A 27,744-nucleotide genomic window follows, 5' to 3' on the forward strand; every position below is an offset into this window, starting at 1 on the left:
TGTCTGCATCTCTGGCTCCCTGGGGCATATTGGAGAAAGGGAGAATCTTGTCCGACATTGATTCATTACTATTTCAGTCCTCTAGGGATTTGTGTCAGATCAGTTTCAATTGTCTGCTAGATAGAACAACCTAGAATCACCTAGGAAGAGAGCCTATTATCTAAATCAGGTTGACCCATGGGACAATTTATGAATGATTGTCTTGGTTGTTAGTTGATCAGGAGAGTCCAGCCCATTGTGGGTGGCATCATTCCCTAAGAAGGGGATCCTGAACTATATATATAAGCCAGGAGAAAGTCAAATGAAAACAATCAGGGAAGAACCCATCTGTTTCCACTCTGTACTTTGGGTATGATGTGAGTAGCTGATTTCTTCTTGACTGCCCCATGGTGATTAAGTTTGGCCTCGAATTGTGAGCCCAATAAACTTTTTCCTTTCCTAAGTTGCATTTGGCCAAGGTGTTTTATCACAGCAACCAAAGATGAAACTGGAACAGGTTCTTATAAAATTACTGGGTGGACATGCAGTAGGTAAAATGCCTTCCCAGAAAGCATGAAGATGTGAATTTGATTTCTCAGAGCTCCCCTGCCCCCCACCACATACCTTTTTTTTTTTTTTTTTTTTTTTTTTTTTGAGATAAAGTCTCTCTGTGTAGCCCTGGATATCCTGGAACTCAATCTATAGACCAGGCTGGCCTCGAATTCTGAGATCCTCCTGATTCTGCCTCCCTAGTGCTGGGGTTAAAGACATGCACCACTATGCCTGGCTAGAACCCATGTTTTTATAAAGCCATGTGTGACGTGCTGACACGTGTTTATAATCCAGGCACTGGAGAAGCAGAAGCAGGCAGATCCTTGGGGCTCATTGCCCACCCAGCCTCACATAATTGGTATACTCCAGGCCAGTGAGAGACCCTTTCTTGAAAATCAAAGGGGACAGCTCCTGAGGAATTATACCTGAGATTGTCCTATGGCCTCCACATACATCCACATACATGTGCATATGTGTGTGCAACAGGTGCACATATGCATACAAAATTCAATAAATGTATAAATAAAGTTAGTGGAGTCAGTCATGATGGCCCACATCTCAAATTCTAGAGGCTGAGAGAGGAGCATGCATTCAGAGCTAACCTGGGGTTCAGAGCTAACCTGGGGTATGTATCAAGTCCTTTCCCAGTCTAGGCTACATGGTGAGAAGTTAATTACAAAACAGAGTAAATTCCTCAGCTTAGACCAGTTACTTTCCCTTTTCATAGTACCTAAAGAACACCAAAGGGAAAGTCTGTTTCTTCCCCTCTACTGCCTTTTAATACTGTCTCTACTGTATTTTCCAAGACATAAATTTTAAAAAGAAAATGTTTGCTGCAGGTAAGAGGTCCAAACCAGTAAGAGGTCCAAAATGTAAAGGTGGAGACCAACTAAAGAAGATGCCCTTGAACTTTGACCTGAACAAACAGACAAACATGCAACATGTGCACACACAAATGTACATGCTCCATTCAGAACACATCTCATATCAGAATCCCCGAACTGGGCCACTGAACCCAAAATGATGGCAGGTGAAAATGAACCATGTAAGTTGGTCTTTTGAATTCAGCACACCTAGAAATAGTAAGTCAGCCAAAATAGAAAGCAAGCAACTGTTGCAGGACCATTATAAAACTAGAATGTCAGACAAAAGTACATTTATATGTAGAGGTAAACCATGAGAATTGTGCTCTTGTATCTGCTCACAATGTACAAAATTCACCATGCTCACCACTGGGAGAAATCCCTCTGAGCTCTCAGATCAGACGGGACAACTGCAGAGCAAGCCTGCTGTAGATCCAGGAGGCTAATCTCCCAAGTACCCCTAGGATTAGGAATGGCCTAAACCTCTTGCTCTGAGCAGAATTACCGCACCAGGTGATCTCAGGCTGGGAAGAAGGTGAGTTCAGATGAGTCTTTTTTTGTAGCCTAATCTCCAGGGGTTCAGGTTTAGATCAGCTTAGAAGTGATCAAGTTTCCCTTGACTCTCCAGAAGTCCTGATTAATTCCTAAAGACTTGGTGAACAATGTTTTTGAGCTCAGTAATCTGTCTTCTGTGGACCATTATTCAATGTATAAGAATTAATCACTGGCTAGATTTTAATAATATTATTTTTTGCCCTTTATCTGTTCCCTTCTTTCTTTTTCTTTCTTTCTTTATTCTTTCTCTTTTTCTTCCTTCTTTCCTCCCTTTCTTTCTTTTCTTCCCCTTCACTTCCCCTTTCTTCCTTTCTTAATTCCTTCCTTTCTTAATTTCTTCCTTTCTTCCTTCTTTCCTTCCTTTCTTCCTTTTTTGACAAGGTCTTACATAGCCTCAGACCAGTCTCAAATTTGCTATGTAGTTAAGGATGACCTTGAACTCCTGATTCACCTGCTTCTACCTCCCAAGTCTTGATGACAGGCACATGCTAGTATAACCAGTTTACATGTGGTGGGGCTAGAACCCAGAACTTCATGCATGCTAGGCAGGTGATCTATCAACTGAGTCACATCTACATTCCCCCAGCTCTTTATTCTTTACCACTTTGTTAGCTACAGTTCCTTCTAAAACTGACACTGATCGTAGAAGGAAAAAAACCCATCAGTTCCTGGGAAATCTCAGAATTTTCTAGCACTCTCCCTAGTATTGTTCCTCTCTGTGGCCCCTTGTAATGCTCACTGCAGACCTCATGTTCAGTAGAGCATCCTCCCCTGACAAGAGACCTCTGCTTTCCCATCCTCTCGCATTTTTTGACTGATGTCCCAACTGCCCTCCAGTGTCCCAACCTATTAGTTCCCTAAGGAAGCCTTTGCTTGGCTTTCTGCTGTGTGTGACATAGGCACCTCACTGACTACCACAGCAAGCATTAACACATGAAACCATTGTATCTTGTACAACTGGACTGTGGTGGGGGTTGAGATTTACAGGGTGTGGATTGTAATCATCCCTCAATGAGTCAAATGCAGATTGATGGTCGATTTTAAATGTCACCTAAGAAGAGAGTCTCATTGAAAAACTGTCCAGATGACATTGGATTATGGATAGGTCTAGAGATGTTTTAGGTAGGATTTCTATGACTGCAATGGAACACCATGATCAAAAAGCAAGTTGGATGGACCCTCCCTTCTCCTTGCAGGCTGTTGGATACCAGCCTACAGGGACAATGGGAGCAGGATTCAGAAGGCCGTGAGTATGACAATAGCATTTCTGGAGACTGCTGCCATGAGCCAAGTCTACTTTATTGTTCTAGGGATAGGGTATGTAAGGGCATTTTTAGGGGTACAGGTGGAAAGAGCTGATTGGTCATAGCATCAAGTAAGCAGGAAGAGCTAATTGGTTATAATACAGTACCTAATTATCATAAGGTCACTTTTCAGACAGGGCCAGCCACTTGTGTTCAGGGACACTCTCCAAATGAAGGCAGGGAAGCCTTCCTGAGAAAGGGAGTCCTCCATTAAACCCTAATCTTAGAAAGCCATCAATCTTGGGGGACTGTAACCTTAATAGCAGGACTATTCAATATCGAGAGAGGAAAAGGTTTTTTGCCTTACATTTCTATATTGTTCATCATCAACAGAGGTCAGGACAGGAACTCAAGCAGGGTAGGAACCTGGAGGCAGCAGCTAATGCAGAAGTCAGAGAAGGATGCTACTTACTGGCTTACTTCCCATGGCTTGTTCAGCCTGCTTTTTTATAGAACCTAGGACTACAAGCCTAGGGATGGCACCACCCACAATGGGCTGGGCCCTTTTCCATCAATCACTAATTAAGGAAATATCTTACAGTTGGATCTTTTAGGGGCATTTTCAAGGTTCTATCTATTCAGATAACTCTAGTTAGTGTGTCAAGTTGACCTAACACTAGCCAGTACAGGAGGGTATATCTTGATTGGTTTAATCAATGTGGGAAGACCCTTGCATTGTGAGCACCAGCATTCTGGATCTGGACCATGTAACAAAGGATCAGGTGGACTGAGTACTAGCATGCACACATTCTACCTGCTCCTGATTATAAAGTGATGCTTCAACCTCCTGCCTTGATTTTTCTATGATAAGCTGGTCCCTGAAATGGTGACCCTTTCTCATCTAAGCTGCTCTTGTCAGTCAATGGGAAATGAAACTAGGACACCCTATGAGGAGGTGGTAGAGCCTGGTAAAGCTGTGGATGGGTAAGCAGATGGCTATTGATAACACACAGAAGAACTAGAGATCCTAGAGAGCAAAGACAACTATCCACATCTCCATGATGCAGTAGCAACAAAGCGCACCTAGAGTATATGATTGGGGAATAGAAATTTCCGCTAGAACCCCAGCTCCATTGGTGATGGCAAAGATCTCTGGTAGAGCCAGTTAATGGATTCTATAGGTATCTTGAATTGGGTTTCAAAGAAACAGACCGAGAAACAGACCGGAATAGAAGATTTGGTAGAACATTTGGGTAGCAAACAGCACAAATGGGGCATGGGATGTGTTCCATGTTAATTTTGAATGCAGTGAATAAGCTTCCTGACAATAAGGGACAAAGGAGAAGGGTTTATTCTGCGTACAATTCCAGGTCACAGTCTATTATTAAACAGAGCTAGGGACAGCTGGTCATAGCATATCCATACTCAAGGGTAGAGAGAGACATTAATGGTTCTAGCTGGGATTTCTATTCCCCAATCATATTCTGAACTATTTGTTCTTTCAGCTAGCTTTCTTCACTTAAACTGTTCAGGGTACAGCCCAGGAAATGGTTTCACCTAAACCCACGGCTGGTCTTCCCACTTTAGTTAACAATCAAAATGATCCCCCACATATATATCTATAGGCCAAGCTAATTTAGGCAATCCTTCATTCATTGATTTCTTCCTGGTGATTGTAGGTTGTATTAAGGAGACATTTAAAACTAACCATCACAGCCTGTGAGGATAAAGAGAGAATGTACCAAAAAAATAAATAAATAAAAATGCTCATTGTGACTGAAAAGAGTTGAATCCCATTGGTAGAGCTCTCTGAACCTGTGTAGAATTGAGAGTAGCAAGTGTCAAGATTTCCAGAAAAGGATCTCTTGGAGGAATTAGTGAGTCAGGACACTGGGGGATAGGTGGGAGGGGATTGTACACCTTTCCTCCCTATTTATTTATTTATGTATTCATCCATCCATTCATTCAGTTTACATCCAGATCACAGCTCCCCTATCCTCCCAGTCCTCACTTTACATAGCCCCCTCACCCACCACCACCTCTGGGTACCAACCCACTCTGGCACATCAGGTCACTGTAGGACTAGGCAGATGCTCTCCCACTGAGGCCAGACAGGGCAACCCAGCTAGAACAGGATCCAACTGTGTACCTTTTAACATCAGGTGTTATAACTTCAGAACCTTCTGTAGCCCCATGACTAAGGAAATTCTGCTCTGAGAGGCTCAGCATGGGAAATGTGAGAATTTATGTCTCACAGTCTCAATGGCAATTCTAATGATGAGAATGTGGGGGTCACATTTCAGAATCTCTGGACAAAGTAACCAAGCCTTGAGCCTGGTTCTGAAGGTACCACTTCAGGTGGAGCTTCCAGCCTAGATAAAGATTAGTAGAAGGGCTGTTGTTATGGCTATTAAGAGCATTTGCTGCTCTTCCAGAGGACTTGTGCTCCAACTCTGGGGTAATCTGGTGCCCTCTTCTGGCCTCTGTGTGCATGTGCACTCATGTGTGCATACCCACATGCAGATTCACACACACACACACACACACACACACACACACACACACACACACACACAGTTAAAAAGACAAAATAAATTTTTGTACTAACAAATGGTTATTAGTAGAGAAGAAAGGAGGGAAGTGTTTGATTCAGTCCAACCTCAGTGATCCAGGGGACCAGACTTAACTATATAAATATAATTTCTTTCTTATCATTTCTAACCTCTTGTCTCCACATTTCCTTCAGTCTGCAAACACTTTCTGATTTACAGAATTCAGTGCCTTCCCCATTGTTTTTGTTTTACAGAGATATCTTCATATCTCTGCTTATGTAAATACCTTATATTTAATGACCCCATGCACTATAATGACAGTCCTAAATCCCATGTGAACACCAATTGTGTGTATGTTTAAGTAGACTGAGTTGTATATATCTTAAGTCTCTGAGATAATAATGTTTTCAAATCTATAATGACTGCATCTTCTCCATGGCTTCTTAATGGTGTTTGGTTTTTGCTTCTTTTCTTTTCTTTCTTTATTTCTTTTTCTTTTTTGTACTCGTGTGCCTTCTAGATTCTTTGTAGTTTTTACTACTACAGAATGCTGCCTTTGTCTTAAAAGCATTTGTTTTTCACCTCAAATCCAGTTCTTGGAGATTCATGGTGTTAATCTCATTTAAATTCTGTCCAATTTGATGAAAACATTCTCTTTCTTTTCAAGACTAATATTTGTTTGCTGATATTAAAAGTGATGCATATTCTTTTTAGGAAACTGTGGTCCTATCAAAAAGCAAATATAATTGAAAAAACAAACACTGCAGAGACTAGCCAAGGACACGTTCATTTACACTTTCTTCCTTTTAAGAGGAAGGTTTGTGTAGTTAAGATTTGATCATGCAAACCAGTTAATATTCTGTTTTTGTTCTTGAAGTTTAAAATAGAATAACTTTTGTTTTTACTATCAAAGTGACTATAGACATCATTCTAAGGATATCTGTGGATCTCTATAGACATCATTCTAAGGATATCTATGGATCTCTTCTAAGGAGTTCTGAATGGCCCATCCTGAGGTTATGTTATGCCCTGGTCTCAGCTGGTCTCAGGCAGTAAGGGAATAGGGTGGGAACACAGAGCTCTGGTGGGACTATTCATTTACTTTATGACTATGGCTCTTTTCCCTGCATATGTCTGTGCAAATATGTGGTACTGCAGAGGTCAGAAGAGGTTATCATATCCTCATGGGCTAGAGTTACAGATGGTTGTGAGCCACCATATAGGTCCTGAAATTGAACTCAAGTCCTATGAAGGAACAGCCAGTGTGCATTACTGCTGAGCTACCTATCCAGCCACAATTTACATTTTTTTTAATATTTGATTTAGAGGGGCAGTGGTATTGCACACATGATAGTGTGCATTTTGAAGTCAGAGGGAAATGTATAAAACCTTGTCCTCCCCTCCCATCAAGTGGCTCCCAGAGGTGGAACTCAGGCTGTAAGGCTCCAGTGGATGCTTTTACCCAGTAAGCTCTCTCTCCAGCCCAAAACGTTTTATTTTTACGTGAGGTCATTTTTCATCCAGGTTGCACATTGACGCTGAGTATTAACCTTCAATGGCTTTGTTTATCTTTTTGAGAAATTGACAGGCTATATCTCCACATATCTGAGATATGTTAGGTTCAAGTAGTATATAATTCTTGGTACTTAATACGTCACACCAAATCACTCAAGCAAAACTAGTCAATATTTCTCCTCAGTGGATCCAGTTTCCTCTAGACTCCTAGCATTTGGCTTTGTAGTCAGTTTCTTCCTTGATACTGTCACACCATTCTGAGTCTGCTTTAAGTATTCATTAACCAGGCCTAGGGAGGGAGACCTAGGAACAGGCCTTGGGAAGACTCTTAAGAGAAGCAGAGGCAGGCGAATCAGAAGTTCAAGTCATGAATATATTACATGCTGATTTTAAGATTAACATGAGCAATGTAGTCTCAAAATTTTTATGAAGTATGAAAGATCTTGAAAGATAGATAAACAGTTGAGCCTTCCCCAGTGAGGGATTGGACTATGGCTCAGTGATAGAGCACCTGCCTAAAATCCTCCAATGAGGGGCTGGGGGTGTGGCTCAGGGGTAGAGCCCCTGCCTAGAATCCCCCAGTGAGGGGCTGGGGGCGTGGCTTAGTGGTAGAGCCCCTGCCTAGAATCCCCCAGTGAGGGGCTGGGGGCGTGGCTTAGTGGTAGAGCCCCTGCCTAGAATCCCCCAGTGAGGGGCTGGGGGTGTGGCTCAGGGGTAGGCAGAGAGAACTGAAGGAAAATGGTTGAAAAAGTGACACCTTAGTGTGCTTTGTTTGAAGTCTCAGTGCTCTGCTGCAGGGCTGGTCTGTGCATCACTGTCATTCTGAGCCCCCGTCCTTCTTGTACTTTCCTGCATTCTCTCTGATACTTCACCCCTATGGCTCTTTTTTATTTTTTTCAGTTAGTGTGCTTATGTAGGTAAAGCATCACATCTAGAGGCTCTCTGAGAAAAGACTTCAAGGTAGAGATAATCATTTGAGATCAAGTCTAAAGCCGACCTTCTCTCCCCGTCCTCTGTATGATGAATGGTGGAGTTAAATGTCACTTTTTTTTTTTTTTTTACAAATTTTGGTGGCTTTGCTCTGCTATTTCCATTCTGCTGGGTTTTGTTTTGTTTTAAGAAGAATCAAAGACCTTTCAATCCCTGGTCTTTTTACCTGTTTTTCAACACTTTTCTTCTTCCTCTCTGGACACTTGTACAATCTTCCTTTTTTTTTCCCCCTAGAGCTTTGAATGCTATGATGATGAACTGGGTCATCTTCCATCCAGAAGACTGACCCCAGTATAATCTTAAGTTGCTTTTTTCTTTCATGTGTGTGCATGCACACATGAGCACTTGGTTTCTGTTAACTTGACACAAACCGAGACATATCTGGGAAGAGAACATCTTAATTTGAAAAAAAAAAAATGCCTCCATGAGATTTGCCTATAAGCCGATCTGTAAGGCGTTTTCTTAATTCATGTTTGATGGTGGAGGGCCAGGCCCACTATGGGTGGTCCTGGTTGGGAAAGCAGGCTCAGCAAGCAAGCCATGAGGTACAAGCCAGTGAGCAGCAATCCTCCAGGACCTCTTCTTCAGTTCCTGCCTACAGCTTCCTGCCTCGAGTCCTTTCCTTGAAAGTTGCAAGCTAAAGTAAACCCTTTCTGTCTCATGTTGCTTTTGGTCAAGTTGCTTTATCACATCAATAGAAACTCTAAAACAGCAGATGTGTGGGTTTTGCCCATGTTGGTATGCACGTTTGCATGTGAATGTACTTGGATGCTCAAGAATCCTACCAGGAATCACCCTTCATTTTTCTTATGCCTTAGTCATTGACACAGTGTCTGTCTGTCAAACCAACAGCCAGTGATGTGGTCTGTACTTCGGCAGTTTGCCTTGGGGATCACCTGTCTCTGCTTTCCAGGTCTAGAGTTGTAGAGTTTCGGGGGATCCCGACCATCATCACTATGTGTGTGTATGACAAGCACTTCAACTGTTTTATAAAGTCAGTCTCCACATGTTTTCAAGATGATTTTGATTTTTGATTATGTGTTTGAGTGTGTTTGCATGTATGTATGTCCATGTGTGTGTAGGTATGTACCCCTGCAAGGCCAGAGAAAAGCTTCAGATGGTCTGGTACTGAAGTTACAGGCAGCAAATAGCCCATGGTGGGTGCTGTAAACCAAACTCAGGTCCCCTGAAAGAGCAGCAAGTGCTCTGGGCCACTGAATCAGTTCCCCAGCCCCTCAATTTTCTTCAAAAACAGGGTTTTATCCTCTGCTAAAGGAGTCCCCCAAACTCTAAGTGTTCCCCCAGTCCTCCATGGCAAGGATTCCAGGAATGGTAAATGTATTTTGGATTGGTTTGTTTCTGTTGTTTTTGAGAATTCTCACTATAAAACAGTCTGGCCTGGAACATTTGATCTCCTGTCTCTGCCTCCTGCTTGCTGGAACACAGGGGTACATAACCACACCTTATTTTTTTCTCATTAATATATACTAACTATATGAAGGAATGGGTTTAATTGTACCATTTTTATAGATGCAAATAATATACTTTGGTAATATTCATGTCTCTGTGACTCTCATTTCCCTCCCTTCTTTTCCTTCCTCAGAGGCCTCCTCTACTTAAGTACCTTTTTCTTGTCCATCGATTCCATATATGGGAGATTACACCCAATTCTGATTAGCTTGACTTCTCAACACAGCCTATGAGCATCTGACCAGAGAGCCTTAAGTGAAGAATGCCCAGGTCAGATTGACCTGTGACCATGTCTTCAGAGGATTTGCTTTGACTAATTAATGCAGAAGGGCTCAGTCCACTGTGAGAGATGCATTGATGTGTCATTGATACCTTTAGAATGAGAGCACCTGGTGGTATCCTCTCTTGTTCAGTTGTATTCAAAAGTTGTCCTAGGGTTAGAAAACTTTTTTCTCCCTAAGTGGAAGGTTCTACCCTCTGGTCTTCTAGAAAGGACTTTGGAGAAGCATCCACCTGGTATTGTTCGCTTTTCTTCTGGGTTTATAATTGCCAAGATAGAAGAAATCTTGTGTTTGGGAGAGATAACATTCTCCCAGTGTTGGTGAGGCTCTGATTGACAGAGGCGGGAGATACGGTGTTATCACAGGGCTCCACGCTTGGCCAGGCACTCTTCCCGCAAACAGCACCTACCTCTCCTCCTGCCTGGAATGAGCTTCCTTAATCATAAACGATTCTTGCTGCTGCCTTCAACCTGGTTGCTGCAATGTGACAACAGCGGCTCAGTAGCTCTCTCATCACAGCTAGTCGGCACATTTGCATTTCTGTGCCTGCACTGTTAGGCTGTGTGTTGAGGGTGGTAAGGATCATGTATGTAACTACATGAGAGGGGGGGAGGGAAGGAGGGAGGGAGGGAGAGAGAGAGAGAGAGAGAGAGAGAGAGAGAGAGAGAGAGAGAGAGAGAGAGAGAGAGAGATCCAGCTGCCAAAGCTCTCTATACCACCTGGCTTTAAAAGAAGAATAAAGGGCTCAAAAGTCAGCTCAGTGGTTAGGAACACTTGCTGTTCTTGCAGAGGGACCCAAATTTGAGTGGCTCACGAGTGCCCAGAACCTCAGCTCTAGAGGATTTGACAGCTTCTTCTGGCTTTCCTGGGCACCTGCGGCCACTCATATGCGCCCACAGAGACCTACACATACATACACGCAAATTAAAGGTAAATCTTAGGAAATCGTAAACACCAAGCACAGCAGTGACAAAAACCATTTAATTTGAAGCAAATATAAATTCATAGCAAAAGACAAAGTGACACCTAAGTGCCATCACTCTGTTTCCAGTAACGGCAATGCCCTGCTAAGCTCTACAGCACCACTATATTCAGGACACTTGAGTTCTATCTGAAGAACTCCTTCTGACTTCAACTGTTTTGTAGTTTTTGTGTTTATGTGATGTTCTATATGGATTTATTTATTTTTAAGCTCCTGAAGATTAATTTTAGGGCTTCATATAACCCATCTCTGGGAGACTCTGTACAAGTAAGTGTTCTACTCCTGAGCAGTGCCCCCAGCACCTCACTAGGGGAGTCTAGGCAGGTCTTCTACCAGTGAACCCCACACTCAGCCCCTTACAGAGAGATTCCAGTCCTGATTTTCTGTTCAGCTTTTGTTGTTTGTTTGTTTGTCTCTGAGACAGTGTCTCTTGTTACTTTCTTGATTAGTAGACTACACTGGCTGTCCAGTACACTCCAGAGGGCCACTTGTCTCTACCTTTTGGGCCTAGGACTTCTAGTATCTGGCTTTATATATATATAAATATATATATATTTATATATATATATATACATGTGTGTGTGTGTATGTATGTATGTATATAGATATAGATATAGAGATATAGATAGATAGATAGATAGATAGATAGATAGATTCTAAAGAATTGGTCTTGATCTTTGTAGAGCAGTGGGTCTCAGCTTGTGGGTGGAAACCTCCAAAAGACCCTCAGAAAACACAGGTATGAATATTATGATTCATAACAGTAGCAAAATTACAGTTACAAAGTAGCAACAAAATAATGTTATGGTTGAGGTCACCACAACACGAGGAGCTGTGTTAAAGGGTGGCAGTGTTAGAAAGGTTGAGAACCACTGTTGTAAGGCAAGTTTTATTCTGACTGAGTTGTGTCCCTCATCCCTGTCATATATCTTGATATGTCTCTCTTAGAAGACATGTATGTGTCCATAGATCATCATGAAACACATGTGTGGGCATTTCTTGAAACCCCACTGGAGCATTTGACTCATGCCTAGGACTCTCACCGTGAGCTCAGACCCCACAATGGCAGAGAAAGGGAACTGGTCACCTGAACAGCTTTAGTTTTCCCATCTGTGACTGCCAACTGCATTTAAAGAAAACTCGAGAAAGGAGCAGCCTGGTGCTGAGACGCCTCCCTGCGGTCTTGAGAGCTTTTCATGTCGTCCGTTTTGTTCTGCTTGGCTCCTTAATGATGGTGACTCCTGCTATTTCAAGGGAAGAGGTTTGCTGGCCTCAGAGCATTCAGAATCAATATCACAGTAAATAAGAAACATAATGAAAGAAAAACACACTTCAGCCTGTAGACATATTTTATCGCTTAAATCCACATGTTGTTAGCGTCGGCTGCAGATACCAGATATTTGACTGCCCACTCTGTGTGTGTGTGTGTGTGTGTGTGTGTGTGTGTGTGTGTGCAAGTGCAGTTGTGCACACACATGTGTGCAATCTGGCACACAAGTGTTCAGAGGACACTCTCAGATACCATTTCTCAAGTACTATGTAATTTTTTTGTCTTTTCTTCCTTCCTTCTTTTCTTCCTTTCTTCTTTCCTTCCTTCTTGTTTTCCTTCCTTCCTTCTTTCCTTCCTTCCTTCCTTCCTTTCTTTCTTTCTTTTGTTGAGATAGAGTTTGTCATTCTTCTGAAAGTTACCACATAGGTGATGTTCTCTAGCTATAAACTCTTAGGATCTTCCTGTCTCCACTTCCCCAGAACTGGGATTACAAGTTTGAACTGAGCATTATTTAAAAAAAAAAAAAAAGTTCTGGGCGTTGAGTTCAGAGTGTCACAACAGCACAGCAGGCACTTTAGCCACTGAGTCGTGTTCCCTGGTCTTGGCTGCTTGACATGTGGGTAGGATGTCACATGCTATCTTACTTTAGGATAATCACGGTAGACATCCTGAGCCTCAGTTGTCAGATATCGAGACTTGTTACAAAGTATCTTGTACTTACTGTGTTGAAGGTTTATTTGTCTACTCATTTACTTGTGGGCATGTGTGCACACCACAAAACACGTGTGGCAATCAGAGGACAATTGGATGGGTCAGTTCTCTCACATGGGTGTCAGGTTGTCAGGCTTGGCAGCAAGAGCTTCTACCCACTGAAGCATCTCACTGGCACTCAAGGGGTATGCTGAACAGATGGAGCAGAGAGCAGGGATTTGTTTTTGACAGTGGAGTTGAAAGCTGTAGAGATTTTCCTTTCCCCAAAATTTCTCATGGATGCACAAGTTGGAGTAGTGTATTGAGTTCAGTGTGTTAGTATTCAGGAACTCAATGTCTCTTCTCCGGTCTTTGGCTTTCATGTTTTCCTCCTTCTATTTCACCACAGTGTTGCCTGTAAATGCTTTCAGATACCACAAAAACATTCCTCTTAGATCCCCTTTATCCCCCCCCCCATCCAACCCCTCACTCCAGCCCTTGCCTTCACAGTGAAGGAGTACATTATTTAAGACTAAAGCTGGATGATGCTCAGAGAATAAAATATGTAAGGTAACCATCTTTGATATTACTTCATTGTGTGTGTGTGTTGTATATGCATGTGGAGATGTGTGGTCACATGTTTGTGTGTGTTCACTCGTACATGAACATGCATGTGCTTGTGTTGGGGGGGGTTCCAGTGCCGATGTTATGTGTCTTACTTTATCACTCTCCTCTTTAAGTACAGACAGGGTCTGTGAATAATCCCAGATCTCACCAAGTCCCAACAGTCTAGCTAGCTAGTTTGTCTTGGGGATCCCTTGTCTCAGCCTCTCGAGTGCTAGATCACAGGCAGCCACCACACTGCCTGACATATACATGGGTTCTGAGATTCTGAGCTCTAGTCCTCCAGGTTGCACACAGTAAGTACTTTATCTACTAAACTATCCCCAAAGCCCAATATCCAGAATGTATTTCTGCATGTATCCTTACCCTGAGTCTACTTTGGTCCTAGGATTTCAGGGATGGACATGTCTGTGTCTTGTCATTATTATCACAAAAGTTTTGTAACACCCTGACTCATTCAGTTTAGTGGCTATGATGGTGGATTTGTCTTCATTGCCAACTTGGCTAGATTGCCAGTCACCTAGGAGATGTGCCTCTGGTTATATCAGTGTGTCTCTGGTTGTTTCCAGAGAAGTTTAACTTAGGACTGAAAACTCTCCCTAAATGTGGGCAGGGCAGTCCTATAGACTGGGGTCTCAGACTAAATAAAGAGAAAGTCAGCTGATTCCCCCCCCAACTCATTCCCTTTTTCTGCTTCTTTATCTACTTAGATATAAAGAGTCAGACTCCCACTACTGCTGCCACACTCCCCACCCCCAATGACAGAACAAATCCTTCTAAACTGCAGATCAAAAGTAAACCCCTCTTCTCATGAGGCATTTGGTCAAGAGCTCTGAGAAAGTAACTAACAATACAGTGTTACCTAAACCACCAGAAGAAGATTCCATCTGTGCCTCATACTGATGGCCGTGCTCTCTTGATTGGCTCATGAGCCACTTCTGTTTAAAGTATTGACTACGTCGGTGGAAGGCAACTTAGAAGGGTCAATATCTATTTCCAGTTAAAAACAAAAACCTGTACTGCTGGACCAGCTTCCTATAACTGATGTAGACCCCCATCCCCCTTCACTGTCGGGAATTCAGATTTTGAATGGAATGATCTGGTGGCTAAATTTGTTTGTCAATTTGTACAAGAAGAGTCACCTAGAGAGCATCTTAGCAAGGGATAGTACAAATTGGCTGGCCTGTGAATGTGCCTATAACAGATTGTCTTCTCTGTTTTTTAAGATATGTTATATATATTAAAACTTTATTATAAAAAAAACTTGCAAATAAAAACCATCACCCAGTGAAATTGACCAGACTCCAAAGTCTACACACTTCAAAGAATTTCTATATAAAATCTCCATTCTCAAGCTCTAGGACTTCAATCGGATTTTACACTTCCACCACTGAATATATTTTTATATACTTATTCACAAATAAAAAATATAAATCCCATGAAAGATTCAAAACTAGAACAACAATTAGTTTTATATCTTCTTATATGACTCAAGTGTCTACCACCTGAATTCAGCCCTCCCTTATCACCCAAGATTTCCCCTTTCTTATTTCCCTTTATACATGTTAAATTGTACATTGGGGAACTGTCTTGGTTGTTAATTGATTTGAGAAGGCCCAGCCTACTCTGGGTGGTACCATTCCCTAGGCAGAGGGTTTCCAAAGTACATAAGAATAGAGTAATCAAGCTTGGTATAGGCAGGCGATCCATTGAGCGTGCATTTATCTCTGCTCTTGACTGTGGATGTGATATGACTAGCTGTTTGAAGCCTCTGCTCTGACTCCTCTACCATATAAGATGGCAACTTGGATTGTGAGTTGAAATAAATCTTCCCCTCAGCTTATTGATGGTATTTTATCATAGCAACAGAAATGTAACTAGGACAAAGGTCATGTATTTTTCTGGGTTCTTTATACACAATCACATTTGTTCTTCATATATCTCTAGGTAGGGAGTAATGTGATATTCACTGGTAAGTTTTCTGCGAGCAACTGTGCTTAAGAGTACCTGGAAGGAATGTGTCCTCAAGACAAGTTCATGACAGGTGTCAGAAGGTTCCCATGAACAAACAGATATTAGATTTTGTAATTTGACAAGATATGGGCAAAGGCATCACTTACAAATGTGGTGAATTTGGGAAATTTACTCTTTCTTAGTCCCTATGCATTGCAAAACACCCAAGACTGGATAACTAGTTAAGAATAGAAATGCAAACTTTTGTGCTTATGGTTCTGAGATCTAGAAAGTCCCAGGTCAAGGTACCAACACATTAGGTGTCTGGTGAAGGGCTCTTCTACTTTTGTGCCTTTTCACAGTGAAAGGGACCAACTAGCTTCTTTGGGCCTTTCATAAAGGTACTAATCCTATTCTATTCATGAACCTCCTCATTATATGGCCATCTCTAATCAGGAAGGTTAGCTTTTGTTCCTATTGTTCCAGTACTGGAGCTTGAAGGAGGGCTTTGTACATGATAAGCAAGAGCAGGGGCACTGAGCGGTGACCCAAGGCCATCACTGGGACAATTAAGCAGATGTTCAACCACTGAGCCACAACCTCAACCCTTACTTAGAATTCCAGACAAGAGCTCTGCTGCTGAGCCATGACCCTAGCCTCTTACTGTGGTATTCTTCATAAGTGCTCTGCCACTGACATTCATAGCCATTCTCTGGGCAATTCTAGGCACAGCTGTTTTTTTACTGAGCCACACACCAGCCTCTCACTGGGGAGATTCTAGTCAGCCATTCTGCTTCTGAATTCTATCCTAAATTCTGTTCTAAATTTTTATTTGGGGAGTCATTCTGTAGCCTAGTCTGGCCTTGAACTCATAATGCCCCAGCCTCAGCCTCCTACATGCTGATGTTACAGGAACATCCATCACACACAGACAGGATTTAGTTTCCATCTTATGAATAATGGGGCGACACAAACGCTCTCTGTATGTCCAATCTATAAACTGGTGATCATAACACCTTTTTACCTAAATGGAGTCTCCAAGGGGGACAGGAAGAGTTGAAATAGGTAAAGTCACAGTCACCTGTGGCCCTCAATAAAGACCCAATAAGCGTTAAAGGATTGTGCCTCATTAAAGTTTGTGAGACATCCTCATTAGGTTATGAAAGGGGGTCTAATCTCACTGAATGGTGTATTCTGGAGCTTTTCCTGATTAGCTGACATTTTTACTCAGCTTCGTTAGCAATTCAGGGATATAAATATTTCATTAGTGATACATCTAAGCTGAATACTTGGGATGTTTAAAACACAATTGATTATCAAGGTAGGGACTCTGTTAAGCTGAAGCCGGCCTCACCAGGCTTATACTTTTGACTCTTTCTTTACCTGGATACCCTTCACAGTCACCCAAGAGGGCATACCTATATGTTTATGTATTTTGTAAAGAAACTATCTTATTCTATTTTGTAATTATGTGTGTGTGTGTTTGTGTGTGTGTGTGTGTGTGTGTGTGAACAATAATAGTCAATCCTGTGGATTCTGGGAGCCAATCCTGGGTGTTCTATAAGAACAATACTTGCTCTTAGATGCCGAACTTCTCTCCAGTCTTGAACCTGCCTTTTAACATGAGTTCTGGGGATCAAAGTCACTTATTCATGCATTTTTTTTTAAAAAAAATTATTTTATTGGATATTTTCTGTATTTACATTTCAAATGTTATTCCCCCATCCCTCTCCCCTTCCTCTTGCTTCCATGAAGGTGCTCCCTCTCCCAGTCACCCTCTCCACCTCAGTGCCTTGGCATTCCCCTACACTGGAAAAACCTGCCTTCACTGGACCAAAGGCCTCTCCTCCCATCGATACCATGCAATGCTGTCCTTTGTTACATTTGTAACTGAAGCCATGGGTCTCTCCATGTGTGCTCAGTGGTTGGTGTTTTAGTACATGGGAGTTCTTGAGGATTTGGTTGGTTGATAATGTTGTTCTTCCCATAAGGTTGCAGACCTTTTCAGCTCCTTCAGTCCATTCTCTAGTTCCTTCATTGGGATCCTCGTGTTCAGTCCAATGGTTAGCTGCAAGCATCCTCAGCTGTATCTGTATGACTCTGGCAGAGCCTCTGAGGAGGCATCCATATCTACTTCATGCCAGTAAGCACTTCTTGGTATCAGCAAGAGTGCTTGGGTTTGGTGGCTACCTATGGGGTAGATCCCCAGGTAAGGCAGTCTCTGAATCACCATTTCTTCAATCCCTGTTCCTCTTTTTGACCTTGTATTTCCTCCTGTGAGTGTTTTATTCTCCCTTCTTAGAAGGACTGAAGCATCCACATTCTGGCCTTCCTTCTTTTTGAGCTTTAGAAGGTCTGTGAATTGTTTCTTGGGTATTCAGAACTTTGAGGGGGCTAGTATCTGCTTATCAGTGTGTGTATACCACGTGTGTTCTTTTGTGATTAGGTTACCTCATATTTATGCTTTTATAGTAAGCACTTTAGCCACTGAGCCATCTCCCTCACCTCCAACTCTCCATTGTGCATGACTTTTCCTTGGTAGACCCAACACACACATATCTATTCCCTCCACTATGAGAATATATGAGGGATCAAGGTAGCAATTCTACCGAAGTCCAACCCAACTGCTAAGCCATGGGGCGTTATTCTATAACTTGGTGACAGCTCACTAGGCTGATTTGAAAATCCCCTCAAAACAGCCCAGGTAGTCAGTCTCCTTTCCTCCTACTTTTTCCTGCATCTTTGAAGGGTCTGGTGAGTCACATTCCCAGAACATGTGAAGTTTCTTTACTTCCTGAGTCTCAACCCCCTCCCCCCACCTCCTTCCTGGAGGAAATGGCTGCATAACAGTAACAGAGTACCACCATCATTAAAGGTGGGTTTCCCTCCATCTAAACACCTCTGGAATTTGTTTTACAGACATACTTAAAGATGTGCCTCCGTAGTCCTTAATCTAATCAAGGAGACTGTAAAGATTAGCTAGGCATTGGTCTTGGTTCAGCTGCATTTTATATATTTAGTGGGCTGGTTATTTTAGGCATAGAGATCTTTTCATGCACACCTGGGAATCTTGGGATTTTAAGTCTATTTTTTGGAGCTGATTTGCACATACATAAAATATGAAACTATCTCAGGGGAAAAAATGATGCTTGAGAAATGTAAAGCATCCTGATGAATATCTGTGATAAAACTATGTCTTCTGAACTGAATGTGATTAAACCCCAGTGAACTGAGAGCCCTCACCATGGGTATTGCCAAAGGTTGGTAATGGGAAGATTATTAATGGGGTGCTAACAAGATGCAAGGACTGGGTGCTTCCCCCGAGGGGTGGGGCAGTCCATTCATCCAGCCTGAAGGAATTATGTTTTGAGGCCAAGTCTCACACAGCTAAAATGACCCCAAACTCCTGATCCTTCTGCCTCTACCACCAAAGCTCTGAGGTTACAAATGTGAACCATAATGAACAATTTCCATTGGAAAGTCACCCTGGAAGAAGAAATCTTATCTAAGCATCATATTAGATCTTCCAGATGTGGGGATCACCAGCTTTCGGTGACTCAGGAGAATACAGAGAGCAGGCCAGGAACAAAGATCAACTGTGGAGAAATTGATTGGTAGTGTCCTCTTTAGCTTTAATGGTCAAGTTAACATGGCCTAGAGTCACCTGAGAAGGGATCTTACTTAAGGGATTACCAGGTCAAATCAGGAGTGAGAATGTTGTGAGGAGGAACATTGTCTTGATTTTCACTGATATAGGAGGTCCAGCCCACTGCGGGCAGCACCATTCTCTAGATAGGTGGTCCTAGACTGTATAATGTTGAGGTTTGGTCTCTTACTATATATTATAATGCTAAACTCTGTACCCAGAGATCTAGACCTACAGTGATTTCTCACATTTACCAGCTTTTGTGAACCTTACTCCTTAATTAAAAACTGTTGAGGTTTAGCCTGATACTATATATTGTAATGCTAAGTACTGGCCTTGGTTGTCCCAGGAATGAGGAGATTTTTGTGTACACCAAGTAATGCTATGTAACCTTAACCCCACGCCCAAGTTATCCGTGATTGATGAGCAAAGATGCCTACAGCCTAGAGCTGGGCAGAAGAGAGATAGGCAGGTTTCTAGGATTAGGGTCTGAGGCTGGAGATTACAGGGGAAGAGGAGACGGTAGAGAGAGGAGAAAGTGCCTCTCATGGGGTTAGTGAATCATGAAAACATGGCCATGAGGGCTGGCCTAATGGAATAATGCCAGATGGAACATGGCAAAATATAACTCTGAATTACTGATAGGGAAGTAGATCAGAGCGTAGAGATCTGCTCAGCTCTAGTGTTTTAAAGGCTTATCACAAATATAAAGGTTTTGTGTCTTTTATCTGGGAACCAAATGATCTAGGGCTAGATAGAAACCCCTGATAGATATTAAACATTTACCAACAGTATAAGTAAGGTAGAGGAGCACAGCCTGTCAGAGATTCAGTGAGGAGCATCCCTGATAATACTTCCTTGTCTGTGAGTGAGTTCCCTGGTTAGAGGTGACGCTGCTTGGAATTGCAAGCCTTCAGGTTTCTGCTTGAGTTTCTGCGCTGACTTGCCTTCAATGATGGTCTATGAACTGGAAGTGTAAATCAAATGAACTCTTCTCTCTCCTAAGTTGCTTTTGGTCAGAGTGATTTATCATAGGAACTGAATGGAACTAGCATAGATTGGAACACACACACACACACACACACACACACACACACACTCACACACACTCACACAATTTTAAGATAATAAAAAAAATAAATATCTTTTTTGTTTTTTAAAGAGACCATTGTGTTAGCAAGATGGCTGAGCAAGTAAAGGCACTAGCTACACCAGCAGACTGACTGACTGGAGTTCAATTCCCAGAATGCACATGAGGATAGAAGGGAGAGAGCAACACCACAAATCTGTCCTCCGACCTCCACACATGTGCCATGGCACATATGTCTCTCTCTTTCCACAGTACTGAGAAATACAGTGTTTTAAATGTTTTTTTGTTTGTTTGTTTGTTTGTTTTAATGAGCAAGGCTAGAAGACACAGGAGGCTGTGTATTGTGGGAGTCTAACTTTATGACTAATCCAGAGTAAAAAATGTTTTCAGTGGCCAGCAGGGGTTGGGTCAGCAGGCGAACGAAAGCAAGTCTTAGAGTGGTGGTTCTTAGCCTTCCTAATGCTCTGACCCGTTAACAGAGTTCGTCATGTTATAGTAACCTCATTGCTACTTCATAACTGTAATTTTGCTGCTGTTATGAATCATAACGTAAATATCTGATCTGTTCAATGGTCTTAGGTGGCCCCTGTGAAATAGTCATTTGACCCCACCCCACCCCACCCCCAAAAGACTCAGGACCCACAGGTTGAGAAACGCTTTAGAGGTTTCAGGATTTACGATCAGAGTGACGAGACACCCCTAGGACACGTCAAATGTACTTAGTGCAACTGACCCCAACATTTCCAGATGTTGCAAATGGTAACTTGTCTGTTAGGTATGCTTCTGGGACTCTCTGTGTTGGCGTAAGACTCCTCCCGACTGCGGGCAAACCATGCCGAGTCTGGTCATATTACACCGGCTCAGGACAAGCCAGGGAACTTGCATTTTTATAGGCTCCTGGGTGACTCGGACTTTGAGGATGCCTGGCTCGGAGACAGGCACTATTGTTCTGTTTGGAACATGCCGTATGTGCCGTTCACTCGTCCCCAGGTGCCGCAACCCACACGTCCCTAGGGAGCAGCAGGTCCCCTAACTCAGCAGCTGTGGGCAGAGAGCGGTGTCAGTAATCAGAGTAGCTTCGGAGGTGGGAGGGGGACTGATGATGGCAGCAATAATAAAGACCTGGTTTGAGCAGTGTCATTGTCACCCACCCCTTACCTGCTGCATTTTTTTGTATTCTATGATTTTGGTTACCTGCAGTCAATTATAGTGAATGATGGTGGTGGTGGTGATGATGATGATGATGATGATGATGATGATGATGATGATAAACTAAATAAAAAAGTTTCAGAAACAGCTTGCAGGTTTTAAGGATTTTTTTTTTTCATTATTATGCACCCATACAGTCACACAGACACAGACAAGCGTGGCTGCGCACATTCATGTCACTTCTTAGGTTGTGACTGCAATGCAACTGAACACTCTCAAGCATTCAGGAGTTCAAATCAGTTCTTCGTGTGTCCACACCTTTGAGAGAGCTCAGCCCTAACGACATGTGATGGTGGAGAGGTGGGGCTGTCCTCTGTGTGGATCTGTGAACTCTACATGGCCCAAGGCTGAGTGGCCACCTCCCAAGCCCCAGAGCTTCTTGCAATGATTTTGGAAATAGGTTGAGGCAAGTCCCCTGGGTTAGTCCTTGTTCCTGGCCGGGGCTCTGAGACAAGGGAATACCAGTGGTGTAGTCCGTCATACCGCCGAGGAGCCTGGGTAGAATTCTGTACTGACCCCCTCGCCATTAGTCTGTCCTATCCAGACCCGTCTCATTTCCAGTTGACACTCCCAATGGTGTATGACAGCTCCTGCTTTTATTGTTAAAAAGCAGAAGATCCTCCCTTGCAAATCCCTTCTGATCATGGGTGGCATTTCCCCCTCCTACTCCCCCAAATACTGTTTATCAAAACCTTCAGCCACACAAGGATTTCCAGATGGCACCTGGCCAATTCAGTATTGAATTTTCTCTAGTCCTGGAAGGTAAACATTTATCTCTGCAGAAATGTTTTTTTTTTCTTTAGTTTGTCTTGAGGAGGGGGGAAAAGACTTATATATAGTGTTATTCTTTATTTTTCTTCTCCCCAGCACTGGGGAGCAAACCAAGGCCCTGGATATACACTGCCACTGTGCAACACCCTCAGCTCTTTCTTATTCATGTGCATGTATGTTATATGCACACGTGTGTGCACACGTGTTCCTGTGGAGGCCGAAGGTCAATGCTGAGTATCTTCTTCAATCATCGTCTGCCTTAATCTTTAGAAACAGGGTCTGTCATTAATTCTGGAGCCAGGCTGCCAGTCACAAAGCCCCAGGGATCTTCCAGCTTCCACCCTCCCCCACTGGGCATTGGGATTACAAGTTCATATCACCAGGCCTGGCTTTTAATAGGTGCTGGGATCCAATCTCGAGTCGTCAAGCTTCTACAGCGAATGATTTACCGTGAGCCATCTCCTCAGCCCCATTTCTTTCTCAGATGCTTTTTTATCCCCCCAAATGACTAGTGCTTAATCTATTGCCACCAGCAGAACTTCCTATTGGCCACCATATTAACTGTGTTCTGGTAGGCTTATCAGTCTTGGCTCAGGTGAAAGAGTTCACCAGCCCAGTGGTGATATATTTTTCTGTGGAAAGGTGGGCTGTGGTAGTTTGAACGTGCATTCCCTCCCCCTCTGCCTAACGTTTATACCATCTCCCTTGATACTTCCCCTCAAGTCATTTCTCTCTCCATGGGTAGCTGAAGCACTTTCAGCTGTGACCATTGTTTGTCACCTCTGACATGGCTTCCTCAGACTATCTGCACAGCCCTGAAATTCTCATTTAGATTTCTTAACACTGTGTGGAAGAATAGAAATTAGATTAATTGTGAGAGGCCATGAGATGGCTCACGGGTAAAGGAGCTTGCCAGAAACCTTGGCAACATGAGCTTACTCCTCAGGACCTATACAGTGGAAGGAGAGAACCCTTTCCTGCAAGATACACCCTGGGTATGTAGAACACACACTAGAGCTGTGTCTTAGCATTTTACCGCTGTGAACAGACACCGTGACCAAGGCAACTCTTTTTTTTTAACTTTAAACAAAATTTTATTACAGAAAGGTTGTCACATAATTGTATACTTCTCTACTTTGTACACAATCATTCCCACCCTCCACAGGAAGGCTGCTTCTGAACTTCATGTAGTGACACAGCGCTACAGTCCCAATGCTAACAGAACAGTAGAGATGCCTCAGTGATTTAAGTTGAAAGCAGGACACTGGTTATGGCTCTTGCACCTAGCATCAGGAATTTACAATTGTCTTTATTTAAAAATACAAAATAAATTATCTGTAGGCATGGACAATGACAACAGTAAACCTTATATATTGTCAAAGGAAACCAGTAACTGATGGTTACAGTGATCAGCCAGCCTTCTCTTCAGTCATTTTCTTTAGGTGACTTCTCTGAAGTTATCGGTGAGGAACCTGCCTTGAGCTTCCTGTCATAGTTCATTGATAAGGGCAGAGAACTACTCTGGGAGTTAGAACATGCCACCTCCCATACCCCCTCCCATTCCTCCCATTGCACCCATTCCAGGGTCCTTCTCTTCTTTAGGAATTTCTGTCACTACAGCTTCAGCTGTAGTTAGCAAGGAGGCCACCCCAGCAGCATCCAGTAAAGCAGTTCTTACAACCTTTGTTGGATCAATGATTCCCTTTTCTACCATGTTCACAAAATCTCCAAGCATGGCGTCATAACCAACTTCTGAGGAACTCTGCAGAATTTTCTCAACTATCAAAGATCCTTCAACACCTGCATTCTTAGCAACTGTCGTTGCAGGAATTTTAAGTGCTCTTTTAATAATTTCTATTCCTATTTTCTGGTCTTCATTAGCAGGCTTTAATGAATCCAAGGCTGGGATGCCCCGAAGCAGAGCGCAGCCCCCTCCCAGAACAATGCCTTCTTCAACAGCTGCTCTTGTAGCATTGAGAGCATCTGTAACTCTGTCTTTCTTCTCATTCACTCCATCACTTTTCTTTTCCTTTTCATATTCACTAGTTGTGATGTCTAGCTGCTCAGTAATCTGTTAAATGCGTTTTTCAATGTGAGCTTTGTCACCTTTTCCTTTCAAAAGCATGGCATCATCTTTGGTGACAATGACCTCTCCAACTTTTCCTAAGTCGTGAGCTTGAACATCTTCAAGATTTAGATTCAACCCCTCTTCTCCAAACACCGCACCACCAGTAGCAATGGCCATATCTTTAAGCTGGTTCTTTCTATTGTCCCCAAACCCTGGAGCTTTGACTGCTACCACCTGAAGACCAACTTTTAGCCTGTTCAAAACCAGTGTGCTTAGAGCTTCTCCGTCAACATCTTCAGCAATTATGACCAAGGGCTTCCGATGACCATTGGCAATTTCAAGAGCAGGTACGATGGACTGAACATTAGAAATTTTCTTTTCACTCAATAAAACGTAGGCATCTTGGAATTCACATTTTTGACCTTTTGACGTGTTAATAAAATATGGGGAAATATATCCTCTATCAAACTTCATGCCTTCAATAATTTCTAGTTCATCATTCAGAGTTTTTCCATCCTTCACTGTGATGATACCCTTTCTTCCAACCTTTTTCATTGCATCAGAAATGATGTTCCCAATGTCTTTGTCTCCATTTGCAGAAATTGTAGCTACCTGAGCAATTTCTTCAGGGGTCGTCACAGGTTTAGATTGTTTCTTAAGTTCAGCAATTACAGCATAAACAGCCAACATCACACCTCTTCGGATTTCCACTGGATTAGCTCCTTTGCTGATCTTCTCAAAGCCCTCCTTGGCAATAGACCGTGCCAGAACAATGGCAGTGGTGGTGCCATCCCCAGCCTCTTCATTTGTGTTATTGGCAACATCCTGAACAAGTTTAGCTTCGATATTTTTGTATTTATCCTTTAAATCAATTGACTTTGCGACAGTGACCCCATCCTTTGTTACTTTGGGACTGCCCCAACTCTGTTCAATAATCACTGTTCTTCCCTTTGGCCCCATTGTAACAGCAACAGCATCGGCTAAAAGGTCTACACCTTGAAGCATTAAGGCTCGAGCATCCGCACCAAATTTTACATCTTTGGCATAGGCCCGAGTGAGATGAGGAACCAGTGCCCGGGACACTGGTCTCTTCTGGTGAAGGACTGTGGGTAGTCGAACCATTTCTGCGGGGCGGCGGTGGGAAAGCACGAGGCGAGGCAGGCCGTCTGCGGCGACTGAGGGACCCAGCACTCCAAGGCAACTCTTATAAGTACAACATTTAGTTGAGGCTGGCTTACAGGTCCAGAGGTTCAGTCCATTAACATCAAGGCGGGAACATGGCAGCATCCAGGCAGGCATGGTGCAGGAGGAGCTGAGAGTCTTACATCTTCCTCTGAAGGCTGCTAGCAGAATACTGATTTCCAGGCAGCTAGGATGAGGGTCTTAAAGCCCATACCCACAGTGACACACCTCCATGGCTTTTCTGCTACTTCCTTTTCATTCTGTATTCTTACCTTTCCTTGTAGATAGGACAAAATCCCTGACGAAAGCCACTTAAGGAACAAAGAGTTTATTCTGGCTCACGGTTTGAGGGTACAGTCCATCATGTCAGGGAAGGCATGACAGCAAGACAGTGAGGCAGTCGGGAAGAAGAGAGATGAATCCTGGGACTCAGTTCACCTTCTCTTTTTTTATTTGCCAGAACCCTAGCCCATACACAGTGCCATTGATACTCAGTATGAACTGTCCCACCTCATCCAGCATAATCCAGAGATGTGCCTCCTACATGACGCTAGGTCCAGTTAAATTGACAGTAGTGTTAGCCATCCACATGCGTCATAGCACGGCTGTCTTAGATTAGCGTGTGGAGATGTATTCTAACTCCCTAACTTCCAGAGAGTTAAAATTCCTCACATGCCAACTTTTGTTTTTGTCATCAAAGAACTTTCTGTTGTTTTATAATATTTATTTTCAATACCTTTAAGCTAGGCATATTTGTATGTATCTGTGTGACCATGTGTGCATGTGTGCAGATGTCCACAGAGGCCAATAGAGAGCATCAGGTCACCTAGAGCTGGAGTCACAGTGGTTTTGAGCCAATTCTGTGGGTCTTGGGAACCAAACTCTAGTACTCTCTATGAGGTGTCAGTACTTCTAGCTACTGGACATCTATTCAACCCTATTACTGCACTTGGGGTACAGATCTGAGTTGACTTATTTGTGTTTCTTGCATTTTGTCATTTATAGAGGAGCTGAAGGCCCCCTTGGAAGAGTATGTCCACAAACGCTACCCTGGGCTGGTGAAGGTGGTACGCAATCAAAAGAGAGAGGGCCTGATCCGAGCACGCATCGAGGGCTGGAAGGCAGCCACTGGCCAGGTCACTGGCTTTTTCGATGCTCACGTGGAATTCACTGCTGGCTGGTAGGTAAAGAGCTAAAACTTAGTGTTTGGCAGGGATGAATCTGGGAGGTGGCCAGTTTGCTGTTCTCTGGCCCCTGGGGCCACTGGAAGAATGAAAAAGGGATGCTTGGTGAGGGGGCCACCGAGGTGAAGTTGGAAAGCAAGAAAGTAAATCACTGGCTGGCTTTCTAGACACTGTTAATGTTATCGTCAATATATCAGTCACTTTGTCCCTTGCTATGTCACAAAGAACCTGACAAAAACAACTTTAGCTCATGGGTTGAGGGTACACAGTCCATCATGGTGAGGAAGGCATGGCAGCAGGAGTGTGAGACAGCTAATTACATTGTATCCACAGTCAGAAGCAGAGAGAGGTAGATGCTGGCCCTCAGCTAAATTTCTCTTTTTTATCCAGTCCAGGAGCTCAGCCCATAGGGTTGTACCATTTCAAATAACCAGTCTAAAAGCTATCTCACAGTTTGATTCTAGATGATGACAAGGTGACAGTCAAGACTAACTATCATGGTCATTGTGGTGGTTAGTAAATTTCAAGGCAAGTCTGGGACACATGAGTTCTTGTCTCAAAAATAAGTCATGTCTCTAAAACAATAACAACAGGTAGATATAAGAAAGGTAGCTAAGCAAGCCAGAGGAAGCAAGCCAGTAGGCAGACAGCTAGAGATAATTTGTCTTTGGAACTTCAACATTTCAACTCTCTACAACCACATGGAGATTGATATGGAGATTGATGACACCTTGCAGGAATTGCTTCTCTCCTTCCAGCATCTGGGTCTCAGGGACTGAACTCAAATAGTTAAGCCCAGTAGCAGATGCCTTTGCCCACTGGGTCATCCCACTGGCTTAATCATGGAAGTCCTAAACAACTGATCACACTCTCAGAATCTCCAACACAAGTGAGAACTTCAGACTCACATTTCAGATAGCTATCCAAGCTTCTTCTCAGCTGTGACACTGTTACTTGTGCCCACGTTGACATGTTGAAACCCCACCAACCCACCTGCGTCAGGGGGTTCCCCCACTAGAGATTTGTCAGGTGAGCAGAGGAAATGCAGTAGGTCACATGACCACAGGACATTCC

General features: G+C 43.1%; 2 protein-coding genes across 3 annotated transcripts in view; one reads left to right on the forward strand and one right to left on the reverse strand.

The window, feature by feature from the left end:
* The window catches only part of GALNT17 (polypeptide N-acetylgalactosaminyltransferase 17), a 420,712-nt gene that overhangs the window by 192,683 nt on the left and 200,285 nt on the right, over positions 1-27,744 (forward strand). For both annotated transcript variants that reach the window (XM_080940615.1, XM_080940616.1), the window contains one exon: positions 26,492-26,666. In XM_080940615.1, coding sequence (XP_080796741.1) covers positions 26,492-26,666 — 175 coding nt within the window. The remainder of the gene's footprint in view (positions 1-26,491; positions 26,667-27,744) is intronic.
* Positions 23,684-25,426, reverse strand: LOC308439038 (60 kDa heat shock protein, mitochondrial-like; the record flags this gene model as incomplete). Its single annotated transcript, XM_080940617.1, is given in 2 exon segments — positions 23,684-24,310; positions 24,314-25,426. Coding segments are annotated over 2 exon segments (1,659 nt in total). The 3' UTR covers positions 23,684-23,764.

This window comes from Micromys minutus, assembly GCF_963924665.1.
Source record: "Micromys minutus genome assembly, chromosome: 29".
Classification (NCBI taxonomy): domain Eukaryota; kingdom Metazoa; phylum Chordata; class Mammalia; order Rodentia; family Muridae; genus Micromys; species Micromys minutus.